This window comes from Prorops nasuta, unplaced genomic scaffold (assembly GCF_024137725.1).
Source record: "Prorops nasuta isolate Cenicafe-Biocafe unplaced genomic scaffold, Cenicafe_Pnas_1.2 PNAS00011, whole genome shotgun sequence".
In the NCBI taxonomy this organism is placed as follows: Eukaryota; Metazoa; Arthropoda; class Insecta; order Hymenoptera; family Bethylidae; genus Prorops; species Prorops nasuta.
In genome coordinates this window covers 2,931,430-2,955,387 of record NW_027116808.1, presented here as the reverse complement: position 1 = coordinate 2,955,387, position 23,958 = coordinate 2,931,430, and the positions used below count along the sequence as shown (strand labels likewise).

Genomic DNA, 23,958 nt, shown 5'->3' with positions numbered 1-23,958 from the left:
CGCTTTATTTTCACTTATACCATGATGCAGAGGAGATATAGCAAATGATAAACGACGTCCTTTTTATAACAAACTGTGCTCAAGACACACGATTTATTGTTAACCTTCGTCCAACTTTAACAACATATAATATAATGTAGTAATAAAAACGTAATGAGAGTTTAAAATGTAATAATGATAGTAGCGACTACAGGGAGTTTTAACCGCGTCAAGGTGGTCGTTGCCACCACTCGAGATACATATATATATCCCTACTTTTTTATTATTAGAATTATTACAAATCTCATGATTAACGGGCGTACATAACAAACACAGTTATGATATAAAATAAACGATAAATTCATTGATTTTTAATTCCATAATATTCGGACATTAAGATACTTGTAGAAAACATAGAGTAATCGATTATCTAAATCAGTATTGGTAGCATTGGCGAATTATTCGTAATTTTAGTAAAATATTTAGGAAGCAAGGTACTCCAGGCTTTGATCTCGTTGTGATTTTGGTGAAACAAAAACTTGCCAATTTTAGCAAGGGTGATTCTTAGCCTTCGGTGCCAGTTTTAGGTATCGATAAAAAAAATACGTCTCCCTTGAATTTTTGGCACTTTTTCGCATTTGGAGAGTTTCGTTAAATTAGCGAGTTACGCCTCGCGTACCTTTGACGTTGAAATGGGGAACGGAAATAGAGGACAGTGCTTCATAAAATTTTATAAACTGAGTTTCAAGGATGTAAACTCATACAAGGAATTAATTTGGTATGTATAATATATATAGGTATATAGATTGTATTAAAAATGGGTTCTCCACGAAGCACTGGCAAGCAAGTATCGAGCAAGAGTTTGCAGGATCAGGATCTTCGAAAGGAAGAGGATGCTGAAGCATAAAGAGGGGGGGGGGGGGGGGGGTGAGGGAACGTTCGCACATGATTAGCACCGTACGGCAAATACGATTAGTATTATTAATAATTACTAACATCTATAATTGTGTAGAAAAATCACTCTCGTCATCCACTTTTCTCAAAAATGAACATTCTCTTGCCACTAATACTATCGCTAAACATCGGCTCGCACATATATCACTCGCATGAAAGTTCGCAAAGTGTATCTCATCGATTTTAAAAAAACACTTTTGCTTATTTATAAAAATATGTAAACGTTAAAATTGCAACAATAAAACCCCAAATTTTACAAAAAAAATATTTAAATATAAACAATAATTTACAAATAGCTGCATATATAGTAAAAACAATTAAAACCAATGAATTCAAAAGAAAATTATTTCCAAGTTTCAAAATTCTCCAGCGACTAATAAAAAAATACTCCGGAGACTCTCGCCACGCGTAAAAACTACTCGCGCACAAAATCACGTGAAAAATGTTTGAGATAAACTCGACGACTTTTCTACAGGCATTCGTGCACTTTTGTCATTCTCCTTTTTTCTGATATTACATTATTAATGTACAAGTGTGCTGTGATTGCGTCGGAATGTCGTCGCGTTTTGCCAGGATCCACGCTGAGCGGATTTCACGAGGTCACCGAGGACCTCGAGAAGGTCACGGTTCATCAAGCTCTCTTCGGGCATTGTTCGCGGAATTACGACGTTTCAGCTTTTCAAAATCAAGGTAAAAGTCCTTGGAAAATGATCCTCGAGAGCCCGATGATTCCTCTTGACTCGATAAAAAATGATTTCACTGGATCTCCACTACGTTGCTTCCGATGACAAGTTTCTGATTCGATTCTCCCTGGAAGTTTGCAAGACTCGAAGGGCCGTTTTTGTACAGGGGTGAACACGTGTCGGCGCGATGTTGAGGAAAAAAGGAAATGGGTCGGGGCAGCTTCAAAGTTCGTCGTGCTTTGGGCCGCTGAACTCGTCGTGCGAGATGTAGCCATTTTTGTCCTTGTCCTCGTGCTGGAAAATTTCCTCCACGAGTTTGTCGTGGTCCGCGAGCATCTTCTTCACTTCTTCATTGTCCCCAGCAGCGTTCGACTGCTCAGCCTCCAGCATTTGTTTCTTCAAGTATCCACTGACCTGGATTTGGCAAAAATACACACGAGTGATTTTTATTATTAAAATATATTTTCCAAGACACCTCGGATCCATCCTTCCTTCCTTCGTGCACGCCAATCACCTGGTCTCGTTTCTCATGCTGTTATATATATATACATTTGACTCATGCATCTCAGCCTAAATCTACGTATGACTCGTAAGTACATTTTTCAAGATTCAAGAACAAGTGTCAAGCTTGAAAATCTTTCTCGAGACGTTTGACCAGCACCAGAGTGACCCACGGAAAGGAATGGTAAATTTTCTTGCCATTTTCCTCACCTCCTCGCGCGACAACTGGTTGTCCTTGTCAGCGTCGATCTCCTTGAAGACGTTGGCAGTTGGAGGTGAGTCGCTGATGTTGATAAGCTCCACGTCGAACGTCAAAACTGCTCCTGAAATTGTACACGAGGTTCGTTGAGTTTTGGTACCACCAATCTTGAAGAATCTAATTTATTTATGATCAAATACACACATATATATATATATATATACCTCCAGGAATAACGTTTCCAGCCCCACGTTCGCCATAGCCCAATTCAGGAGGAATGACGAGCTTCCTCTTTTCGCCAACGCACATGTCTAGGAGGCCCTTGTCCCATCCTTTGATAACTTGTCCAACACCCAATTGGAACGTGAATGGGTTGTCTCTGTCCAAACTGTGAAGGAAGAAAATATTTGCAATTAATATATGCAGGGTTTTACGAATGAATTACAAACAAAAATGTTAAATATATATAATATTCAAAGATGTTGGAATCTCATAGGATCTACATCGCCCCAAGGTGGAAATTCGGAAAGATAGGTGTCAGAGTTTCCCGGAAGTATATACACTGATATAAAGGCAGCGATCATGGTCTGCTGTTACGGACAGGAATTGACGAGTTCGCCAAGTTGAGTGGCAGCTGCCAAGCGAAGGTTCCACAGGGCGAGATTCGAAAAGGAGGATGCACCTTTCGAGCGTGCCAAAGCCAGCTGTGCAGTCGCAAATGTCGAGAACACGCGCGTTGGACGAAGTTTCAGTAGTAACAGCCAACTAGCGTAGGACGGAGCAGCCCGGGGAATCCCAAGTAGTTACGGTACGACTATGATCAGACTGGTATCTCATTCCTCCGCGGTTTTCGATGCATCGATTCGTCGAACGTCCGCGGCGATAATTTGGCCCTTTTACCACGAATTTCTCCGACGAATCTCGATTATTAATAAAAAATACAGCGAAGGAGAATAAAACACTGTTTATTTGTTTCTCTGTCAACCGTTGCTTTTATTGCGTCGTTTTTTCCTCCCAGCGACGCGAGGTCATTCGTGACAAGCAAGAAGGGTGCTCATTCGTCGCACGTCAGGTCTTCGAACGTGCCCTGCCTTCTTTTCAATTTTTTTTACAGCGCTCTTGACTGATGAAACTCCGAGGCGTATAACAACACGTGCCATCTCGAAACCGTCCGCGGATAAACACTCCGGTTTGTGCCGAAGCTTATCCACCGGGAAAACACTCGTAAAACTTGGAGTCTGGCGTAGTAAAACTCTCTCGAGATCCGATTAATTAGGTGGTTCGCTCGTGAAATTTTCGGACACGATCGTAATAAACTTTGGGACGAATGACGTTGGTAATGAATTTCGCTCGATTCGCCTCATCATTCGTGTCGTTCGTCAAGACTCTCTTATATATTTATACACAATATATCTAGTCACTTTGGAATTGAAACGGAAGCCACGGACCAACGAGCGTTGAAACGCAAAGTTGCGGGGTAAAAATGTTGAATTATCGCGAACGTTACGGGACAGTAGAAAGAGGGGGGAGGGGGTGGTTGAGAATTTTATTCGAGCGTGGAAACTGGCTAGTTGGGGGGGGGGGGGGATGGAATAGAAAACAATAGAGCCATGAGCGAGCATAATTTGGGCTCTTTTGCTATACGATTTGCATAGAGGTGCTTATAGCTATATATATAGGTGGAAGTGGAAAAGCGGTCCAAAAGCATAAATCGCGCGATATAGCTGTCCGGAGGGATAAATATATATATATATATATATACGCCATCCCCACCTTGGACCGGAAAAAAGAATGGCCGGAAGAATCGTTATCAAAGAATTTTGCGAGTCCTTTGGCCCGGAGTTAGCAGGACTCGTTAACATATCAAAGAGCCGGGCGATATTTAAATTTATTCCTTTCAGCCGAAAACCACTCCCGTAACCCTCGTGGCCCTTTTACGTATCGGAAACCGCGAGTATATAAGCGGTATATACCATATATATATATATATATATATATATATATATATACAGGAGAGTACATCCACGCTAAGAGAAGCAAGGGACTTTCCAACCATTCATAAAGAATTTCCTGGAAAGCCAGCATTCTCCGCCGAAAAATTCATCCCCACCTCGTAATTCCCTCGTGGGACCCTGCAAAGGCACTGGATTATCATATACAGTTTCACCCCTGTATTCTTGAAAATTATTCCCCATTAAAAACTTATGTGGAGACATTTTTTCCATTTAATTTATTCATCGCTTTCGCAAGCACATAGGCATACATTAATACATTGGAGGTGTGTGTGTGTATATAGAGAGGAAGAGCTTTATAATTTTTCTTGTTGAGGGGGAGGGGGTGGCTCTCGGAAAACGGCGTTTCTCTCGCGGGATAGGGTGGATGTAGCTTGGATTCTTTATATGCGACTAGCAGCATGGTCGTTGGGACAGCTTTTGTCGACAGAGCGTGAATCGAGACGGGGGGCTTATGAATATCTTACGAATGCGTATATATATGTATGTATATATATAGCATACGTAAGCCGCTCTGCTACGGTATTACACGATGTCGTCGTGTCCCTCTGTCCCCGCTTCGGATGTTAAGGGACGAGGAGGAACGTCGGTGAAGAATGACTCGTTCTTCAGCAATTCGAGTTAGGCTTATAACAAGTCTGCAGCCTCGCTTTGTCCCGGTTCCTGACAACTCGACATTTTTAATTTTATGATATTTTCGTCGATTGAGTTTAATAGAGGTTAGGTGGAATGTATGGATTAATTTTTATGAGAGAAATTATTTTAATTATATAGAGTGGAGATGTGGGATATTATTTATTGGATACTGAATGGGGGGGAGTAGATCTTCAGAAATCTTAATTCACAAGTGCCAAATCTGAAAATCTTTAATATTTCAGGTTCTCTTTCATTATTCGAGTTAAAAATACCTTTCATAGAAAATATTAATTCCTATAAGACAGATTATTAAACTTAAAGGTAAAAAACTGTTATACGATCAGAATCGTAGATCTTGGGATATCTCAAGTCAGGTTGAAATCTTGAAATTTCAAAAATTCATACTTGTCTTAATTATTCGAATAAACACACCTTTCGCAGAAATTAAATATTCCATTAAGTAAAATTAATCAGCTTAAAAGAACAAGTATAATACATCCTCTCTGGTACACTGATCAAAAGCACAGATCTAGAAAGACCTCTCATCAAAATTTAAAATCTAAAACCTCCGAAAACCCCACGTATCTCTTAATCAGTCTCGGTTTAAAGCATTCAGCATAAAAAATATTAATTTTAATAAATAAAATGATCCAACTTAGGAGTTGAAGAATCCTCTGTTGGGCACTGATCAAAAGCACAGATCTAGAAAGACCTCTCATCAAAATTTAAAATCTAAAACCTCTGAAAACCCCACGTATCTCTTAATTAGCCTCGGTTAAAAAGACCTTCGGTAGAAAATATGAATTCCGATAAGAGAGATTATTCAACTTAAAAGGAGGAGTGGGGGGATTGAGATGTTCTCCAGTGGATTCTGGACAGGAGCGTCGATCTTGGGAGATCTGGAGGGAAGTTAAAGGGTAGTTCTTAACGACGCGACGGGACTAGGGTCGAGCTTCGGGCTCTTAGCGGCTGCAGGTGTACCGAGTAGAGTCAGGAAGTAGGATAGGATAGGATGGTGGTGGTGGTTGAGGAATGAAGGGAGTCGGAGGCTCGTTGTAAATTTCGTCTGCGCTCGGTAGGTGGCTTAATGCAGATTTAGATAGAGCCCTTTCCCCCCTCCCTCTGCAGTATACCCTTTTGGAAGCAGCGGCTTTCAGGTCTTAGCGACTTGGGCTAATTAATTTATAGTCCGTGCCCCCTTATCTGTTACCGCCGTTGTAGCTGCGAGAAACAGTCCAGGTTGGAGGCAGGAGGGTATCCAGTTGGGCTGGAGTTCCTCCAAGTGTCGTGAAAGACGCGAGTTACCTATATATATATATATATATATATATAGTCGTTATACACGTAGCTTTCAGGAGTTGCCTCGCAAGGCCATAATGGCGGATCAGTTGTATACATTTTTCACTTATCCGTCAACGCGAAATTTATAATTGGCTGGTGCATTTTGAATGACGAACGACCGCGAGAGATCGAAGCTATCGCAGCGAGAGAAGGGGTGTGTGACGTCACCGCAGCTCGTTAGATCACCCAACCTCGTCCTGAACGATGTTAATTGCATCGCGCCAGTAAACACGGATCCAGCGATTTAGTTTATCGCTCGACCAGGCCGATCGAAATTGCCGGAGTGCAACGTTGCACCGTGGCTGTAAAACTAAAAAAAGAGTGTGTATATGGCAATAAGCAGAAAATACTAACTGCAGCTCTTCAATATCGACGATTCAAAAAATAACTTTTCGCCGGACTTGTTATTGACACTGTTCACTGCTGGGATAAATAAAATTCCAGTCGCATTATTTCGTCGTTTTTAAAGCGGGCTTGAAATTGCAAGGGGGTTGGGGTGCGATATTAAAGTTTCGCTGGAGTATCCTACATATATATATATATACTAGTGGTTGAAGAAAAGGAAAAGTTTCCAGGTAGAATTGCGATCGCGATCGACGGTCACGTCGGGGCAGTTGGATCGATTCGATCTCTTGGTAAGGGATGGAATAGGGGGTGAAGAGGAAGGAAGAGGAGGAAATAGAAGAAGAAGAAGAAGAAGAAGAAGAAGGGAAACAGGCCTGGGAGGATTAGGAATGGGAAGGACCGAGCGTGTCTGCTTGGAAATAGGGTGAGCATCGCTCGAGTGTTGCGGCTCTGCTACCAGATAGCGTTGCATATTTCATGGTCCACCGTAACGTAACGTAACGTAACGTACACCCCGCATGGGAAATCCTTAGACACTCCCTCGAAACGTCCATCCATGCAGGGTCTATAGGAAAAGTCTCTCGTTGGCTCGAGCCAAATTCAATCAGCAAGGATAATTTTTAATATATATATTTGATGCTTTTATTAATAAACACGTTGGATTCGTCACGATGCGGATGGTACCAATATAAAAGGGGAGGGGGGAGGGGAAAAATTGCAGAGATATTAGAGAACGTGTCATGTTTGTGGGAAAAGGAAGGGGAAGGGGGGGAGGGGGAGCAACCTCTGCCGGATGAAATCTCCAGCTTGTTCTCCCCATCAAGGATTGATGCTACAGTGTGCAACTGCACCTGCTGCGCTTTTCGCTCAGCCAATAATCGTGCTTGTCCGCGATACTCCGCCTTGCGCACGCCATAATTTCCACTGCAATATCGAACGAAAAACGACAAAAATCCACTTTCCCGCGAGTAATCTAATCGAGAAGGACAAATATGGGCTTTTTTATCGTTTCAATTAAAAAGAAAATTGCGCAAGTTTTTCAGGCCCCATGGGCAATGGAATGATCGAGGTACAAGGTTCGATAATCTCATGCAAAAATTTCGTAGAAAAACTTATCGACCTACGTACGTGTTCGAGCGAGAGCATCGGTGCTGCGAATTCAAGGATTCGAAGCTTATCAATTATTCATTTCTTTTTTTTTCCTTCATATGCGCTGTTTCATTCATTTTTCTTGTTAATTCTTTGTTATCCGGATCTCAAAACTGTGTGTGTATGTGTGTAGAGAGTATCCAGCAAAAGTGCTGGAATTATTTCCCCAAGAGTATATTAAGGATCGACTCAAGTGCTCGGGAGCATACGAATTCTTCCAGCTGAATTTCCATAAAGCGATTTACGAGCATGGCAGATTTACCGTACGGAATTGCAGCATGCGTTTTCCGCGAGATGTCTAACTTATGGCAGTGGGGAATATCATTTTTCCTTCTTAAATCGTCGCGTTTGCTATTCGAAAATCGGATCATCGAAGTAAGCAAAGTTTTTAACGATCACTATGTATATATATATATATATATATATGTATATGTGCATAAGACGAGGAGAGAAATTAAGGGGCGGAGACCGTGACTGTCTAAAAATAATATCTCACGACCCTCGAAGAATGCACAATCTTGACATCCGTGAAACAGCGTTAAAAAACAATCCCACGATGCAGGATATTCGAGTTTCGTCGCTAAACGCTGTGAAACAGCGAAAGAGGATCTTCGACGAGAGAGATCATCTTAAAAATCCATCTAGCGACGTAAAATCTCATTCTCGATCCTTGACCCGTCCTACGTAAGCTCGCAAAAAGCTTAATAACTCTTGGTAACAAGCCGCCGCGGTTTGATATTCCATCAGCTCCACTCGGGTTACAACATTATCACGCGCAAATAATTTGCAAATAGCTACTATCGCTAATGAAGCATGGGATCAAAAAGAGTATCGATCGCGGTGCAACGTTTTCAATTTGTGTCTCCTTTTATATATAGAAAAAAAAGGTAAATGCATCCACGTAATATTCCAATACGGGCTCAAATGGATTTCCCCTCGCCTCTCTCTCTCTCTCTCTATGTATATATATATATATATATTTCCCTTCTCATTTACCTTTTGCACTTTTCGTTTCATCAAACTAAAACCACCGACGATGCCTCGAGTTCCAAGGGCACAGAGAAAATTGTTGATGCACGCGAGAGGTACAGGGTGTTTTAAAAAAAAATTATCCTCTCGCTCCGTCTCTTTCTCTCTCGAGCTTTAAGCGAGATAAAGGATACAGAGCGATGAGCACCGAAGCAGGAAATTTTACAGCTCGCTATAAAAGCTGATCTATCGGGAGCATATTTGAATCCTCATACTAGCAGATATCCATGATTATGTACATTGAATTACTGGAAATAATGGAGGTCACGATTCAGCCATAAATTACGTTTAACCGAATCGAAGAACGGATAGCTTCCTCCCGTATAAGGGCAAAAACCAAAGGATCTCTTCCAAGGCGTATAAATCATTCCGTTTCTCGGGGAAAAAACCCCCCGACCCGTTAATCTTGCACTCTTCTCGTTCCTCCCAATTCCACTTGATGGCATAACTACGTCAGTTCATTGGAGTTCTCTAAACTTAATTACAAGTATAAGCGAGTTGGCTGCCGTTAGTGTTGAATTCTGTCAAAAGCATCCGATATAATAAAATCCAAGCTCCCTGGGTGCGCCGATAGAAATTCTTGAACCGCTGTTACAGTTTACGTCTGTGTTTCTTGCCTCGTGCTTCTGAAATATTCATATTTATCCGACGCACATTAATTATACCGTTTTCGTATAGAAATATTTCATTACGCTTTGCAAAGAATTCTCTTTTTATCATGACAAAACCATATAGATGCTGTACTTTGTATCGCTCTCTGCCACTTGAAATTAATAATTAACCGCTGCTCCTGACGCTTCTTTTAACAAGAAATATCACTTTGTTTTTGTACCGTGTTCTCCATCGGTTCGTATATGTATAAAGGGATAAATACTCGTTGGAAAAATCTATTGGCTGGATTTCCTAAAGAAATGCACATATTTTTTCGATAATCAAGTCAAATGGGAAGATTGTTTGAAATGTTTTAATTAATTTAAGAAGACGAACTCGTTAGCACTAAGTATGAATTTTTGCAACTCTTGTAATGCAGTTTATTTTGAGTTTCTCGTATTGGGTCATAATACTATATGTTAGAAAGAGTGAGAGAGAAAAAGAACAATGCTAATAAGAAAGGTAGGTTAAGATTCTACTGTATATATAGATATAGATTGCAAAATAATCGATACTTTAACACCAATGCTCCTAAAAGTTCAATTAAATCTGCTTGATAAGGAAGTAGTTTGAATAACGAGACGACGAGTTTCTCTGGCAAAATTTAACGGCTAATCGAATTATTTTCTTTCTTCCTTTCGCAGTCTCAAGGGCCTATAGCAATTATCGATAAATAATAATTTTACTTTTATTTTGTATACGTATGTGTATATATATATATATATATATATATATATATATATAAGGTAGTACACTGTGAAAGGCTCCCACGTCTGTTTACGCTTAGTTAAACAAATCGTTAAATACGGTTAAACCACGTATATGGGTGCAGAGCAGTGGCATTCTCACTCGTGAGCGTTGCTTAATTAAACCTGAAGTATTTAATTAAGCAAGAACGTGTGTACGGCCTGTGACATATGGTAATTGTACAGGATCGAGCACGATTAAGTTGGAACGTTTGAGCTTACTCGATTAAAATATCGATTTCAAGCAGCCTGCAAATTTATATATACACTTGATAATGGCGTTGACCGTATAACACACGCGAATTATCACACGTATACTCTGGCTCCTCCTGATGCAATGCATATTTCTTCATTGTGTGTTTTTTTTAGCCCTGACGTTGCTCGAAACTCTCAGATAAGGTCCTGAACGTGAAGCAAGTTGCTTTAAAATGATTTCAAGCATCCTTTAAATTTATACATACAGTATTTTCAAAAATAATCAACAATTAATTACAAACAAAAATGTTTTAATAGTAAAATATACTACATCTATTCTTTATTCTCAGAAAATATCACTACATTCTTAAACTGTGATTGAGTTTTCTTAATGAAAATAAATAATGATTCGTTTAATCAAAATTCACTATTTTCAATCATATAAATGAAGTTAAAACCAACGATTTCTTGATATTTTTACAATTTAGACCTCATTTAGATCACTATTAGATAACATTTAGTTTCTCCTTGATATAACGACGTTGACCGTATAACTTACGAACGCCTGGCTCCTCCTGATACAATACATATTTCTTCATCCTGTTTTTTCGTCCTGACGTGACTCGAAGATCCTAAATAAGGTCCTATGAGCAACGCGAAGCAAGTAGCACCTGCGAGCTCTCAGGTTTGCGCAGCTGGGTACATTTTAGCAACAGCTACTAATATCCCTCGAGCCATATTAATTTCCAAGTCTGCGCCAAAATTTATCGGTGAAACGACCCCCGCTTATTTTTAGCCAGGACGTACACCGGCAAGAAAAAGAGCTGGCTGAATTTTCCCGATAACCTCCGGAGCTTTATCGTTTTACAGGAGAGCTTTCGCAAAGCGTCCAGAGCATTGGTAATGATATACAAAGCTACGAAACAATGATCGCCTCCCTTCCATTATCTTCTTTCTTTACAGCTACTCCAATATTCCCACGAGTCTACCGTAGAGATATCAATGCTACCTCGCGTGATAAGATAAAACCGAAAAAGTATACCCTAAAGCTCTCCCTTATCTATACCGTGCACACGTACCTACAACAATTCAAGCGTGAAAATATTTTCATATACTGTATTTTTTCTCAAAATTTATCCTCAATTCGAAGATAATACACTTTGTAATTGGGGATGGTGAAGGTGTTGTGAAACTTCTGTTTAACGTTTTGTATACATATATATATATATATATATATAAATTGTATAAGGGAGGGAGTGTTGAGTACCAGTTGAGAATCGAGCTGTGACTTCCAGATCTGGCATCGCACAGTTGTGCGAAGTGCAATTCTCCAGAGAGATTAGGTATATAGGTGGAAGGGGCCAAGATCGGCAAGAAGTACTGCTAGGACTTCTTTCCTTCGCTCTTTGCTAGTTATTCAACTCCGGGGATTCGAGACCCTGGAACGTCCGAGTGCGTCGGTTCAAATTGATCCTAAGAATGGATCGCTGTATATAGCTGATCCAAAAATGTTGTTCCCAGAAAATATATATTTATTAATCATCACCATGTTCTTCTTATATCTCATTACTTATTCAGCGTACCATAACTACACAGATCTAGTTATTTAATTCCAAGGATTCAAGGTCCTATATAAGGTCTAAAACCAACGGTTCAAATTGATCCTAAAAATGAATCCCTATACATATATAGCTGATCCAAAAATATTCATGTTCCTACAAAAGATATATTTATTAATCATCGTCGTATTCTCCTTATATCTCATTGCTCATTAAGCGTCCCATAATCCCCTTTGGTTAACCGACTGTATACCAAGAGCACCGAAACGCGAAATTTGTTATGGCCCGAGGCCGCAGCCGTTAATTAGTAGAGCGAGGTAATAAGGGATATTAAGATTTCATGTGTCCTTAGGGATGTAACGCGCGACTGAGAAACGACCCTTGAGTTGCCACTAGCCATCGTTTCGAAGCAAGGCATTTCGCGCGCGCGTCAAGTTATAACTATCCTGAAAAGTTGCAGTTTGTACAGCGCGAATAGCTACGCGATAAGCAGGGAGGAACGCGAGAAAGATTTTCACGAGACTCCTAATGGAGCGGAGTACACTCGGTGCTCTCCTCTTCATTACCACTTGCTTATTTCCAAGTTTTTCCTTTGTCTCGCGTTGAGTTATTTTCCGGGAAACGAGAAAGTCCTGCCGGCAATATTCCCACATAATTCCCACTTCATTTGAACGGGGGACTCGATTTAAAGTCGAGGGCGTCTAATTTTGAAAAAATCACTGTGGAGAAAGTTGCGCATTTTTCTTGCCAATTGACGATGATAATTTTCTGCGAGAAGTGGGATGGAGACATTGGGTTTGGAATCGTTGGTTTTGTTGCAGGAATTTTGCTCCAGTTTCAAATGTATTCGTCATTTAATTATTTATAGGTTGAGGAGAGTTAGAGGGGGGGGGGGGGGTAAGATCCTTTGTTCTCGCAAGGGAGGAACCGCATCAAAAGGATGCAAGTGAACTGAATTGCCCTATATTAGCGTGGCTTAATTATGGCTGCTGGCAGATCTAGAAGGGAAAAGGACGAAAAGTTGAAAAGGCGCGACGACGGAGAGGGAGAAAGCCTGTCAGCTTTGTTAATTAGCGGGGAAATAATTTCTCGGCCATTAAGCAAGCTCGGGATGGTGCCAGCGCTTGAATTGCCTTTTGCGAGACAATAACCTGTCTCGTTGTACCGACGTATGTACCAAAGACAATCGCGAAAGGACCCCCTCCTTGCACACAGTATTTACATCATTTACATCATCTCTCGAAAATCTCACTGGAATTGCACTACAGGGTCCAACATCTATTAGCACGAAATTTCTATACAGGACATTTTGATATCCTTGGAACGTTCTGTGGATGTTTCTTCCAATTTTTCACTATTACAGGAATCTATCTGTGGGTATGTATAAAAATAAAAATGAATGTTAGATTTAGGAACAAATATATAAGTTTGTGGAAGCTGTATATACATGGAACGAGGTCCATTCTGTACCTCGAAAAAGCGTAATAAGAGGAACTGAACTGATCTGTACGTATAAATATTTTTTCAATCAATATTTTATAAAGGTAAAATAAATTCTTTTTATAAAACTGTCAGGGTGTAACTAGCTTGGGTAAATTTGTATTAAACTTTAATTTTGAAAAAAATATTATTTTTAAAAAAGTAACGACTAAAATAAACGTTACGTAGAATATTCACATATCCTTTTTTGAAACGTTCTTGCTATTCAAAAAGAAAAAAAAATGCGAATGAAATAAATCAGTTTGAAAAGACACTTTACACATGATTCCACTAGGCCGTTTGATACACGTGGTGCAACGACGTTCGATTCGTTATACTCGACGGTACGCGATATCGATTTGCAAAGCGCAGCGAAAATTTGTGCTAACGTTATCGAAAATTACTATATAGCGAAGCAATGCTGTGCTTTAACAGCGTGTCGCATAGTTTGCATTCTAAACAGTGGAGCAAAATATTTGTTACTGCAACTCGTTCCCTCTAATCGACTCCACCAAATAGAGAATTTAGGCAGCTTTATATCTCAAATTAGTCTTTCGTGCTCACACACTACACACATACACACACATACCAAGAACATAACAATATATACGACCGACTTTCTCCATGCACTTTCTCGAGGCAACGACAGCGAGCTGCCTTGAATTTGCTTGGCAATAAGCTATAAATAAGTTAAATGACGTATAAAACCTACATATATATATATACAGTAATTGAAATTTTCTCCAATGTCAGAAAGAAGAAGAGATTGAGATTTGGTAAGATTTTACAGGATGGCCTTTCGAACGAGTCCCAGTGGATTCGAAAAGGCTCCGGAACACTACATCGATTGGCCTTTCCGGTTCAGGGAAGAGGAATTTCCTAGGACCCCCCCCCCCCGCCCCCCACAGTCTTTTTTCCTACCAGAGCGATATCCTTTGGCGGCAGCACGCGAACCGATGACATTCACGTAGCTACGACGAGCTTTCGTTACGGGCAATAACGTTTCTCTGCAATTTGCGTCTATCAGCGAGTTCGATGCAGTCCCAGCAGGCTGTTCTTCGCTGAAGAGCCGAAGGAGAGAGCCCGAAGGGTAACAATCCCGGCTCGTCAGCGCGTTCATAAAGCGATTTCCCAGCTTCCGTGACTCGTTCTCTCATTCTACGACTCCCTTCAACCGGTTCAACCTCTACCCAATTTCTTTTCTTCCTTCGGGCACATCGCTTTTTCCAAGATCCGTCCGGAACTACGATGCTGAAGAGGCTACACGGTCATGAAATTAATCGTCCCGAAAGATTCGAAATAGCAGCTATATATATATATATATATGAACTCTGCTATCTTCTGGAATGACCCTTTTAACTGTCCAGTACGTCTAATCAATCTCGATAGGGTGGTACCACCTGGTACCTTGAAAAGGCTCTTGACGAAAGTTCAGTAACAACGTTAAAGACGTCATTTCCGGAACCTTCGTCCTGGATTAATTTCTTCCTTAAGCAAATAGCAGGACAAAGCCGTTCTGGATCTCTTTCTGCATTGTCCTCTGAGAAGAGACAATGAATTATTCTGCTCTCTTCGTGTACTTGGGAAATTAATACACTGGGTTACGTGGAGTGTTACTAATAAACGTTTTGACGTTTTATCGAACTGGTTTCATCCAATTTTCTCTCTTGCTTGATTTATGTGTATGCGTATATCGAGGTAACGAGAAATCGCCAATATGAAATTCATTATCGAATGGATTAGTTATGAATTACGGGAGGGATTGGGGTGAGAGGATTGTAGTACACATAGCACATTATGGGAATTAATAATTAACGTTATTTCCATTTTTTCATTTACATAAAAGTACATATATGCTTTGCTCAGATACCAAGTTAGTTTACTTTTAATTTTAATTATTATTCAAGAATATATCGAATATCGCCGGAACCAAAATTCATGTTTCGTGGTTATTATGCGTAGGTATGTGCTTGTATGAAAAAAAACTGATATAAAAAAGAAGTTTAAATAATGCAGATTGAAACCCAAAGCTTATTTGCTTTAAATTTCAATTATCACTCGCAAATATATCGAACTTGACCCGAACCAAAACTCGTGTCTCGCGATTATCACGCGTGGGTATGTTTGTAAGACGAAAAAACTGATATAAAAAAGCGAAGTAACTGTATTGAGAAAGCGGGGTTTAAAGAATGCGGACCTTATTAAGTATCGGGTACGAGCGTGCCAGAAAAATGAAAGGCGTAGAAAGTAGCGGGCAGGACGATCGACCCAGAAACACGAAAATATTAGCTATCGATGGAGCGACCGAAAAATTCGTCGAAATTCAGCATAGGAGGAGGAGGGGGAGGCTGAAGGAAAGTAAGAACGCTCGGATGAATCAAACGAGGACGTTAGAGAATATAATTTCTACACCGGCTGGCACTTTACGAACTTTTACCACTCGACGAAAGCGAGTTCTGCTTTCTGTTCTCATTGTGTCATATGGATGTTCTCGCAGGAGCAGCGTGTCCGAAAGTGGCGGAAGTTCGCAGCGTGACGCTTTCCCCTCGTCATTACGAGCCTTCGTCCTCTTACCTTTCATACCCGAAGAAGAAAAAGGCTCGATCAGCCTGAAACATCCTGTACGACGATCATTTTTAATCGATTTAGTTTTGGGAGTAAGAATAAATAATTTGTTGAGGCACGCTACAGTCCTCGAGTAGCCTAACGTGGGTGCAAGGCTTATATTTTGAGAGGAGAGGCTCGAGAGAAGTCGAAAGCGAGTTCTGCTTTTCATTTTCATTGTTTCGTATTCACATGGATGTTCTTGGAGAAGTAACGTGTTCGAAAGTGACGGAAGTTTCCTGCCAGGTTACAACATCCTGCAGGATAATAACTTTAATCGATTTTATTTTGGAGAAAAGAATAAATTTTAAACTCAAGTGACCTTGAGGAGGTTGAAGGCTTAAATTTTGAGAGTAGAGGCTCGCGAGAAGTGGAAATCGAGTTCTGCTTTTCGTTTTCATTGCTTCGCATTCACATTGATGTTGTCGTAGGAGTAGGGTATTGGAAAGTGACGGAGGTTTTCTGCAAGGTTACAAAATCCTGCAGGATAATAAATTTTAATCGATTTTATTTTTGAGGAAAGAATAAATTTTAAACTCAAGTGACCTTGAGAAGGTTAAAGGCTTAAATTCGAAGAGGAGAAGTTCGCGAGAAGTGGAAATCGAGTTCTGTTTTTCCTTTTCATTGTCTCATATGGATTATTCTCTCGTAGAAACGACGTGTCCGAAAGTAGCAAAAGTTCTCCACGAGAAGCTTTCCCCCACCATTACCACTCCTCATCCCCTTACCTCCCACACTCGAAGAACAAGAAGAAGGCTCGACCAGCCTAAAACATCACCATGATAATAACTTTTAATCGATTTAGTTTAGCAAGAAGGAATAAATAATTCGCCGAGACCGACTGCATCCTGAAGATCGTTGCTGGTAAATATTTCAAGTGGCCTTGCGCGGGTGGAAGGCTTAAATTCGGAGAGGAGAGGCTCGCGAGAGGTAAAAGGATGAGGAAAAGAGGGAAGAAGGGAGGAAGAGGCCAAGTTTCGTTGCGAAGGCTCTTAATTATTTCGTGCGAATTTCGGAGTCACCAGAGAGGTGCCTACTGCCTGCCAGAGGGAAAGGTAAAGAGGGTGGAGGGAGTTTCTGGGAAAGTCAAACCCCATCACCCCCTCCAATCCTTCCCACCACTACCACACACATACACCAACGAGAAGCCAACGACAATTCGCAGCTGCTCCTGCAGCCAACCTCTGCGATATGCAATTGGCTTTTACGATTCACCGCTAATCAAAGTAGTTCTTCCATTGTCGCACACACATATATACACACAGCGAAACCCAAAGAGTAAAAAGAACACTGTACACACAAACTCTCCATAGAAATAGTGCAACTGGTACGATGAAACTGACGTATAGGATCGATGAGCAGCAGCAAATTGCATTATAAACTATAGCCAGTGGGAAGCTACCGGTGATATCCCACGGGAGCGAACTCAGCGGGTCCCGTAGCTATATTTTTCCTTTCCCATGGTCCGGCCAGGGTCTGGCGAATTTCTGCTGCCGTTTACACACGCCGAATCTTTGCCAACTCGCATAGGACCGACCATGCGTCATGCGACTTATCGTTTGATCGTTAGATCCACCAAGAAGTTGGTCATTGGGAGCTGATGGAAAATTCTGTTCGTTTCTATATATAGCGTGTGCAAGTGTGGGTACCACAGCAGTCCTTTTTTAGTCCGTTTGACTTTTAGCCCAGAGAGCATGGCAGATCACTTTGTCGCGGTGAATCTCGCAGGAAACAGGCACTGCGTGCCAGAATTCCTGCAGGACCAACCACGAATCCTTGAAACTTTAATCGTCCTGTCTGCATTTAAGCGGATATATCCCTGCACCGGAACTCAAGACGACCTCGTCCAAGCACTGAATGTTTCATTAGCAAAAATCCTCTTCTTCTCTCTCTATCTGTATATGTATATATATATATATATATATATATATATATATACCTCGAAGCTGGTTAATTAAGAAACTTATTTATTTATCGAAAAGTCGCACGATATCCTATAGGATATAATTGACGACTGCGCAGGAGGTCTACCTAATTCCTTGATATGCAGGATGAGGACGCAACTCAAGGTGAAACGTGATCTCATCAGGGCGTTCGACTCGAACCTGACTGCCATGCGATCGACGCTGGCTTCTTTGTCACGAAGCAATAATCAGTCTTGACGTCTGCTTTCTACCATCATTCTCCATCTCACCCCGAAAACACGTTTTAGCTGCGAGTCCAACGCGTTCAATTTTACCAACGATATAACTTGTTGTGTATATATATATATATATATATATATATAGGTACAGGTATATCGTATATATAAAAGTAATTTTTTAATTAATCAATTATCCTGTTTATTTTTTGTGGACTGTGGCAAACATTCGAGAAGAATCTTTGTGTTCGCCAGATGCAAATTGGAGAACGCCGAATGTAAATATGCAGAGGCGCCGAAGGAAACCAACTTGTTGAATGGAGGAAATTGTATTTGGTTTATAACGAACAATACGACTTAATTGAAACCTGTGACCGGGCATTCTCCTCCGACTCCCAAACGCTTTCGCAGACATCTTTGATATCACGCTGGTGGATCCCTCTCTTTGGATTGATTCGAACAATGAAGTTCGTGTGATTCATGGTTGCATCCTAACACACACATACGCATGCACACACTATACACGTATGGCGTTGTGCAGAATCAACGAAGATTAGTGGTAAATTATTTGCGATCTTGGATATTCTGATTTTGGAGATTGGACGAACCCAAATTAACGAGTACGAATTCTAGTTTTGACCAGTCGTTAATATTCAGCTGGGAAAGTGTCCTTTGACTGGAATACTTCCACAGACATTTTTATCATCACACACACTTTTCCCTTTCTTTGGATCGACTCGAATAATGAAGTTCGTGTGATCCCATAGATGCATTTTCACACACACACACACACACACTACTGCACATGTGCCATTCCAGGGTGAATACAACAACAACGAAGATTAGCAATAAATAATTTGCGACCTTGGATATCCTGATTTCGGAGATTCGATAAATTCAAATTAATGATTACGAATACCAGTTTTGACCAGTCGTTAATATCCGGCTGGGAAAGCTAGCTATATAACTATATGCTGTAATCCCAGATCGATATATGAGCAGAAGGACGTAGTGTAAGCGTCGACGTAGCTGAGAATCTTAAAAACAGGTTTATCAAGCTCGATTATATGGCTACAATTAATTAACCAGGTAAACGTGCTTTAATTAACATCGACGCGTAACGAAGCAAGAGCACCAGCACAGTGCTCCGATACAATCGAATAATGGCACGCATATACATACACACAAATGGACAGATTTTCGACCAATCTTCTTTTCATTCAAATTCCCTAATTAATTATAGGCTAATAATAGACCAGGAAGAGAAAAAAAACACTTGAGAATTAACGAGAGAAAAGTTGAAATCTCCAGTCTCTTTGTTTCAGCTAAATTTATCTTCTTTTATTTTTACACACGCACACACATACACTTTAAGGAGTAGAGTTGCCGACGCACTAATTAAATCTGGAATGGCTACGGACCTACGCAGCTGAGAATATTTTACAAGTCCTGTTTCTTAATTAAAAATGAAGTTTGTGTTCCGCAAACGTCATTAAACTGTCTGAAAAAAGCTCAGAGTGGTATATATATATATGTATTCTTATCTCGACTTACTTTTGATGTTGATTAGATTTTTGCTGGCTCGTAACCGAAGGATAAACTCGCCAGGATGCTTGGCAAATTGGCTCTTGTTAACTTTAAGCGATTCGTGCAATTAATTTTTAGTCGAATATCGAAATTTCGATAGCACTGTGGATTTAGAAGAGTTTTAGACATTACCGGTGCGCATTGGTCGCTTCAACTCTCAGGGAAAAGCACTTTGCTTCGCTGTAACGTTACGCCAGGCATTCGAGCAGAAAGTTTCTCTGTTAAATATAGTACATGCATACGTATATATACCCTACACATACACCCACAGCAATAACTAACATTATTCTACTCGCGATATTGCATGGCTTTTTCTACCACGACCAGAAATGGTTTACATATATATATATACATGGACAGTGTTTATTGCAGCGAGAGATTCGGATTATCTTGGTCGAATAAAAAGAGCATCTTTTTGCAAAACCTATTATGTAGATGAACAGACCACAAAGCTATGCGTAGTTTCAGTCCAATCTTAAATGGATTCTTTACGAATGCTCCCTCAGGTTTTCTTCATTAAAATTTAAATTCACGGGTCTTGCAGAAGAGACGAGAGATCTCTCGCTTTTGTTAATTAATCGTTTTAATGTGCAGTTAGAGTTCCCAGAGACGAATGTATTTTAATGCATATTAACGAAGTCCCCATACCGATAATCCTACGAATCTTACAAGCTTTCCCCCAGTGACAATATTGGTGGAAGATGGTACCGAGGTTTCAGTCGCGAAGATAAAAAGCGAGCGAGTGGAAAATCCGACAAACAAAGAGCTCGAATGCTTGCGAGGGTGGAGAGAGAAAGAAAGTGTAATTGGAAATTGTGTTTAATGTAACGTTCGCCACGCTTGAATGCGCTCGCCTATTGTAATAGAATCGTATCATAATATCGCATATAAGTATCTATACGTGCTGGGCTACAAATTGCCTCGTAAAACTCGCGATATTCCAACCCTCTTGTCGTCCCACATCCAGATTACGATACGATTTATTATTATTGTTCCATAACGTAATCATTGTATCACGAGTGCTCCGATAGATCCGTCTCGTCACTTTCTGTGGACTGGTACAAATTACCGATGATTTTTTTTTTGTGATTATACGATTTTCTTACTTGTGTTGGTGTATAGTTAATTAATTGCTAGATTTTTGATGATCGTTCTTCGTCTTTGGTTCGAGATTTCATTTTGGGAAACGATTAAGACAGTGGACTCGAATAAGCTGGGTTTTAACGAGTGTTCAGAAAGATATATCTTTTGTTTTTCATGAAGTCATAGAAATGACGATAATTATGTTTTGCTTTAATTATATATTTTATCAACTATATAATAATGTTATCAATCAGCAGTTCGATTTTCGGTATATTTAACCATTCAACGTCTGTGATAGCGCGTTATATTTAGGGGGATATTCTCAGCATATGCATTAAACGTGTGGATATACTCGAAGTGTTTTAAGGATGTCTGGGGATATTTTTGTTATTGAGGGTTCTACATTTCTATCTCGAAACTCGATTCAGAAAAAGCTCATGAACCTAAATAAGCTGGTTATTCTTAACATATTGGACACAACTCTGAATTTTTTAAAACACAATCCATTTGGATCTTTTGGTTACCTATGACCTCTGCAGCATTCAAGAGATTACTAACTGCTGCCATAGATCTATCACATCATTCCTACAGTGAAAAGCCCATGAACCTAAACAAACTGATTCATAACACATTCGACACAGTTCTGAATTTCTTAAAATACAATCCATATAGACCCACTGGTTACCTATGACCTCTGCTAAATTCAACACATCGATAAGCTCTAAAATAGATCCATCGCGTCCTTTCTGAAGACCCCACAAAAAACCAACCAATTATTCACCTTAATTACACATTTAATGAACCATATCATTATGTTATCAGTCAACTATTCATTTGCCAAAAACTCGACATTTTAACGTCCTACATCCCCCCTAAACTCAGTTTAAAAAACATTAAAACCTCCAAAAAGCTGAACCCACTGTGTGGTATTCTTAATAACGGACCACCGGGTCAAGCGATGCTCCGTCGTGACTGATAACGTTATCACTCTTCGGTCTGCTCCTTATCATCTCCGCGACTACTCGACACGCATGAAATTATAGCATACCAATCGGTGTAGAATGATCCAAAACGGATAAACATTGTAAAATGTCTTCTTCTTCCCAAGACGCTTAAGAAAACGTTCCTAATAGGTAGACGAGAGATAATGTTATTGGCGTAGGAGATGCGGGGCAAAGGGGAAATAAGCGGATGTCGTTTTAAAGGCAGCCTTTTCAATTCGCTTTTACGTCAAGTTCAATGTTGGATCGCGTTGTTTTACGGAGAGAAAACGACAGAACGAGATTTTAATGTACTCTTTACCAGCGGTGTTCCCACTAGCTCTTGCTAGCCGTCCATTTCGCTTACGCCCGCGCTTTTTCTCTCTCTCTCTCTCTCTCTCTCTCTCTCTCTCTCTCTCTCTCCCGTAACATTATCATCTCCGTCCATCCAACCGCCTGCACTCGCTCGGTAGCACATCTATCCGGTGCTAGGAAGACTAATTGGTGGACCATAAAAAACTCTTCCTACTGGAGAACCTTGGACTATTATTTTCGAGTAAATAGGAAAAGTCCTTGAAACGATTAAAGGGTTCCAATTATGTATCCCTTTGGCCTCCAGCAGCAGGTTCCTGATATATATATATATATATATATCATGACACATCGAGGGTTCGTATAATGGTAGGCCTCACGGGGCCCGACTAAATTGTTTCGAGAGAGCCGTTACGAGTACCGTTAATCGTTCGAACGAACCTCTTCTCGAGGAGGCGCGCAGAACCTGACCAGAAATTTTCAAACCTGGCCAATTGGTTCTCCTCTCTCGTCCAGAGGCTCATTTTCTACGACTCAAGGACACGAAAACCAACGTCATCCACGAAAGAGAAAATTCTCTCTCGGTTTGACACAATTTTTCACTCTTTCCCTCGATCCTTCGCTACCAAGTTTTGTATATAGCACTCATAACTCGAGTTTTCACTCGACTGCCAATATTCTGCTTTAACGCAGTGGCTATACTCTTTCCTATCCCTCTTTAACTTCTTCGGAAGGTCAAGTGTGGAGGCTGAACTATTCACAGGCTGCAAGGTTACGTGGATTAAAAATAAGTATATATATATATATGTATATAAAGAATGAATAATTAATTAAAATTGACACTAAGATGCATCGAAACGTGGCTATCGCACGAGCCTGACTATTAAAGGGATCGCTGAGCAACAGTTGACGTTGAGTCTCGAGGATGCGTGGATCGATAAACCGTAGTCATACCGTTATAACTGCGAGGAATAATAAATTATTCCGGATAACGACATCCTCGACGTGCGAGCACGTGATCGAGCAGTTTGAGATCTACGCGATTCCACGATAAAATAAGCTGTGTACTGCATATATATATATATATATATATATATATGTATATGTAGCTGGAGAAAATTTCAAGTACACATTGGTTGAGTCGAGTGCGACAAAAGCCAGACGTAATTAGTATCGCGGTGTGAGAGGGTTGAAATTTAAACCGGAAAACCTACGTCAAGCAGTGGAGTCGTTACGGATACTCGTGTTCCACAGGATAATTGCATTAATTAATAAAAAAAAACCCTGAAGAATCCGTTTCCGATTTGCCTCCCCAGAAGCTTTCACTTTCCAAATACACACATGTACTTATATACACACAGCATAGAAGAAAGCCATACATACAAAGCAAGAACGGCCACTTATTTACGACCGTGTCACTGACCTTGAATCGAACTTGGTGCCATCCTGCAATCTACCGGTGTAGTGCATCGTCAGCTGGTCCCCCTTCTTCGACTTGACGTCACAGATTTCCGGCACGTAGACATTCTCGACCTTGAGGTCCGACTGGGCCTGGGCAAGGGCCAGGACCGTGAAGACGAGGGCCAGAGCGAGCTGGCACGACGCGAGCACGACACTCGGGGATTTCGAGCCGAGGAGAGCCATCGTGTGTTCCAACTGTGCCGGATGCTCGGAAGCAACTGGATGTGGATGGATCCTCCACGTAGCGACGTCGTAGCGGCAGCCTTCGGCCACGAACCAGACAAGGACAGCGAGCAACGCCACATTGCGCCGTCTCATTGGCCCCGCTACGAA

The 23,958-nt window shown here is 40.7% G+C and overlaps 1 protein-coding gene across 1 annotated transcript; it reads right to left on the bottom strand.

Annotated features, from left to right (window-relative positions):
- Window positions 1-59: 59 nt before the first annotated feature.
- Fkbp14 (peptidyl-prolyl cis-trans isomerase Fkb14) lies at window positions 60-23,958 on the bottom strand. Its single transcript, XM_066733607.1, has 4 exons — window positions 23,588-23,958; window positions 2,541-2,704; window positions 2,328-2,440; window positions 60-2,030 (listed from the first exon to the last, which is right to left on the bottom strand). Exons 1-4 carry the CDS (start codon window positions 23,941-23,943, stop codon window positions 1,839-1,841), a joined length of 825 nt encoding a protein of 274 aa, XP_066589704.1. The 5' UTR covers window positions 23,944-23,958; the 3' UTR covers window positions 60-1,838.

Excerpts from the sequence above, each read along its gene's own strand:
- Fkbp14 (XM_066733607.1), bottom strand. The coding sequence starts at position 23,943 with ATGAGACGGCGCAATGTGGCGTTGCTCGCTGTCCTTGTCTGGTTCGTG. Across the intron at positions 2,705-23,587 it reads GGCACCAAGTTCGATTCAAG|TTTGGACAGAGACAACCCAT; the intron begins GTCAGTGACACG and ends CTTCCTTCACAG. Across the intron at positions 2,031-2,327 it reads ACCAGTTGTCGCGCGAGGAG|GTCAGTGGATACTTGAAGAA; the intron begins GTGAGGAAAATG and ends TGCCAAATCCAG.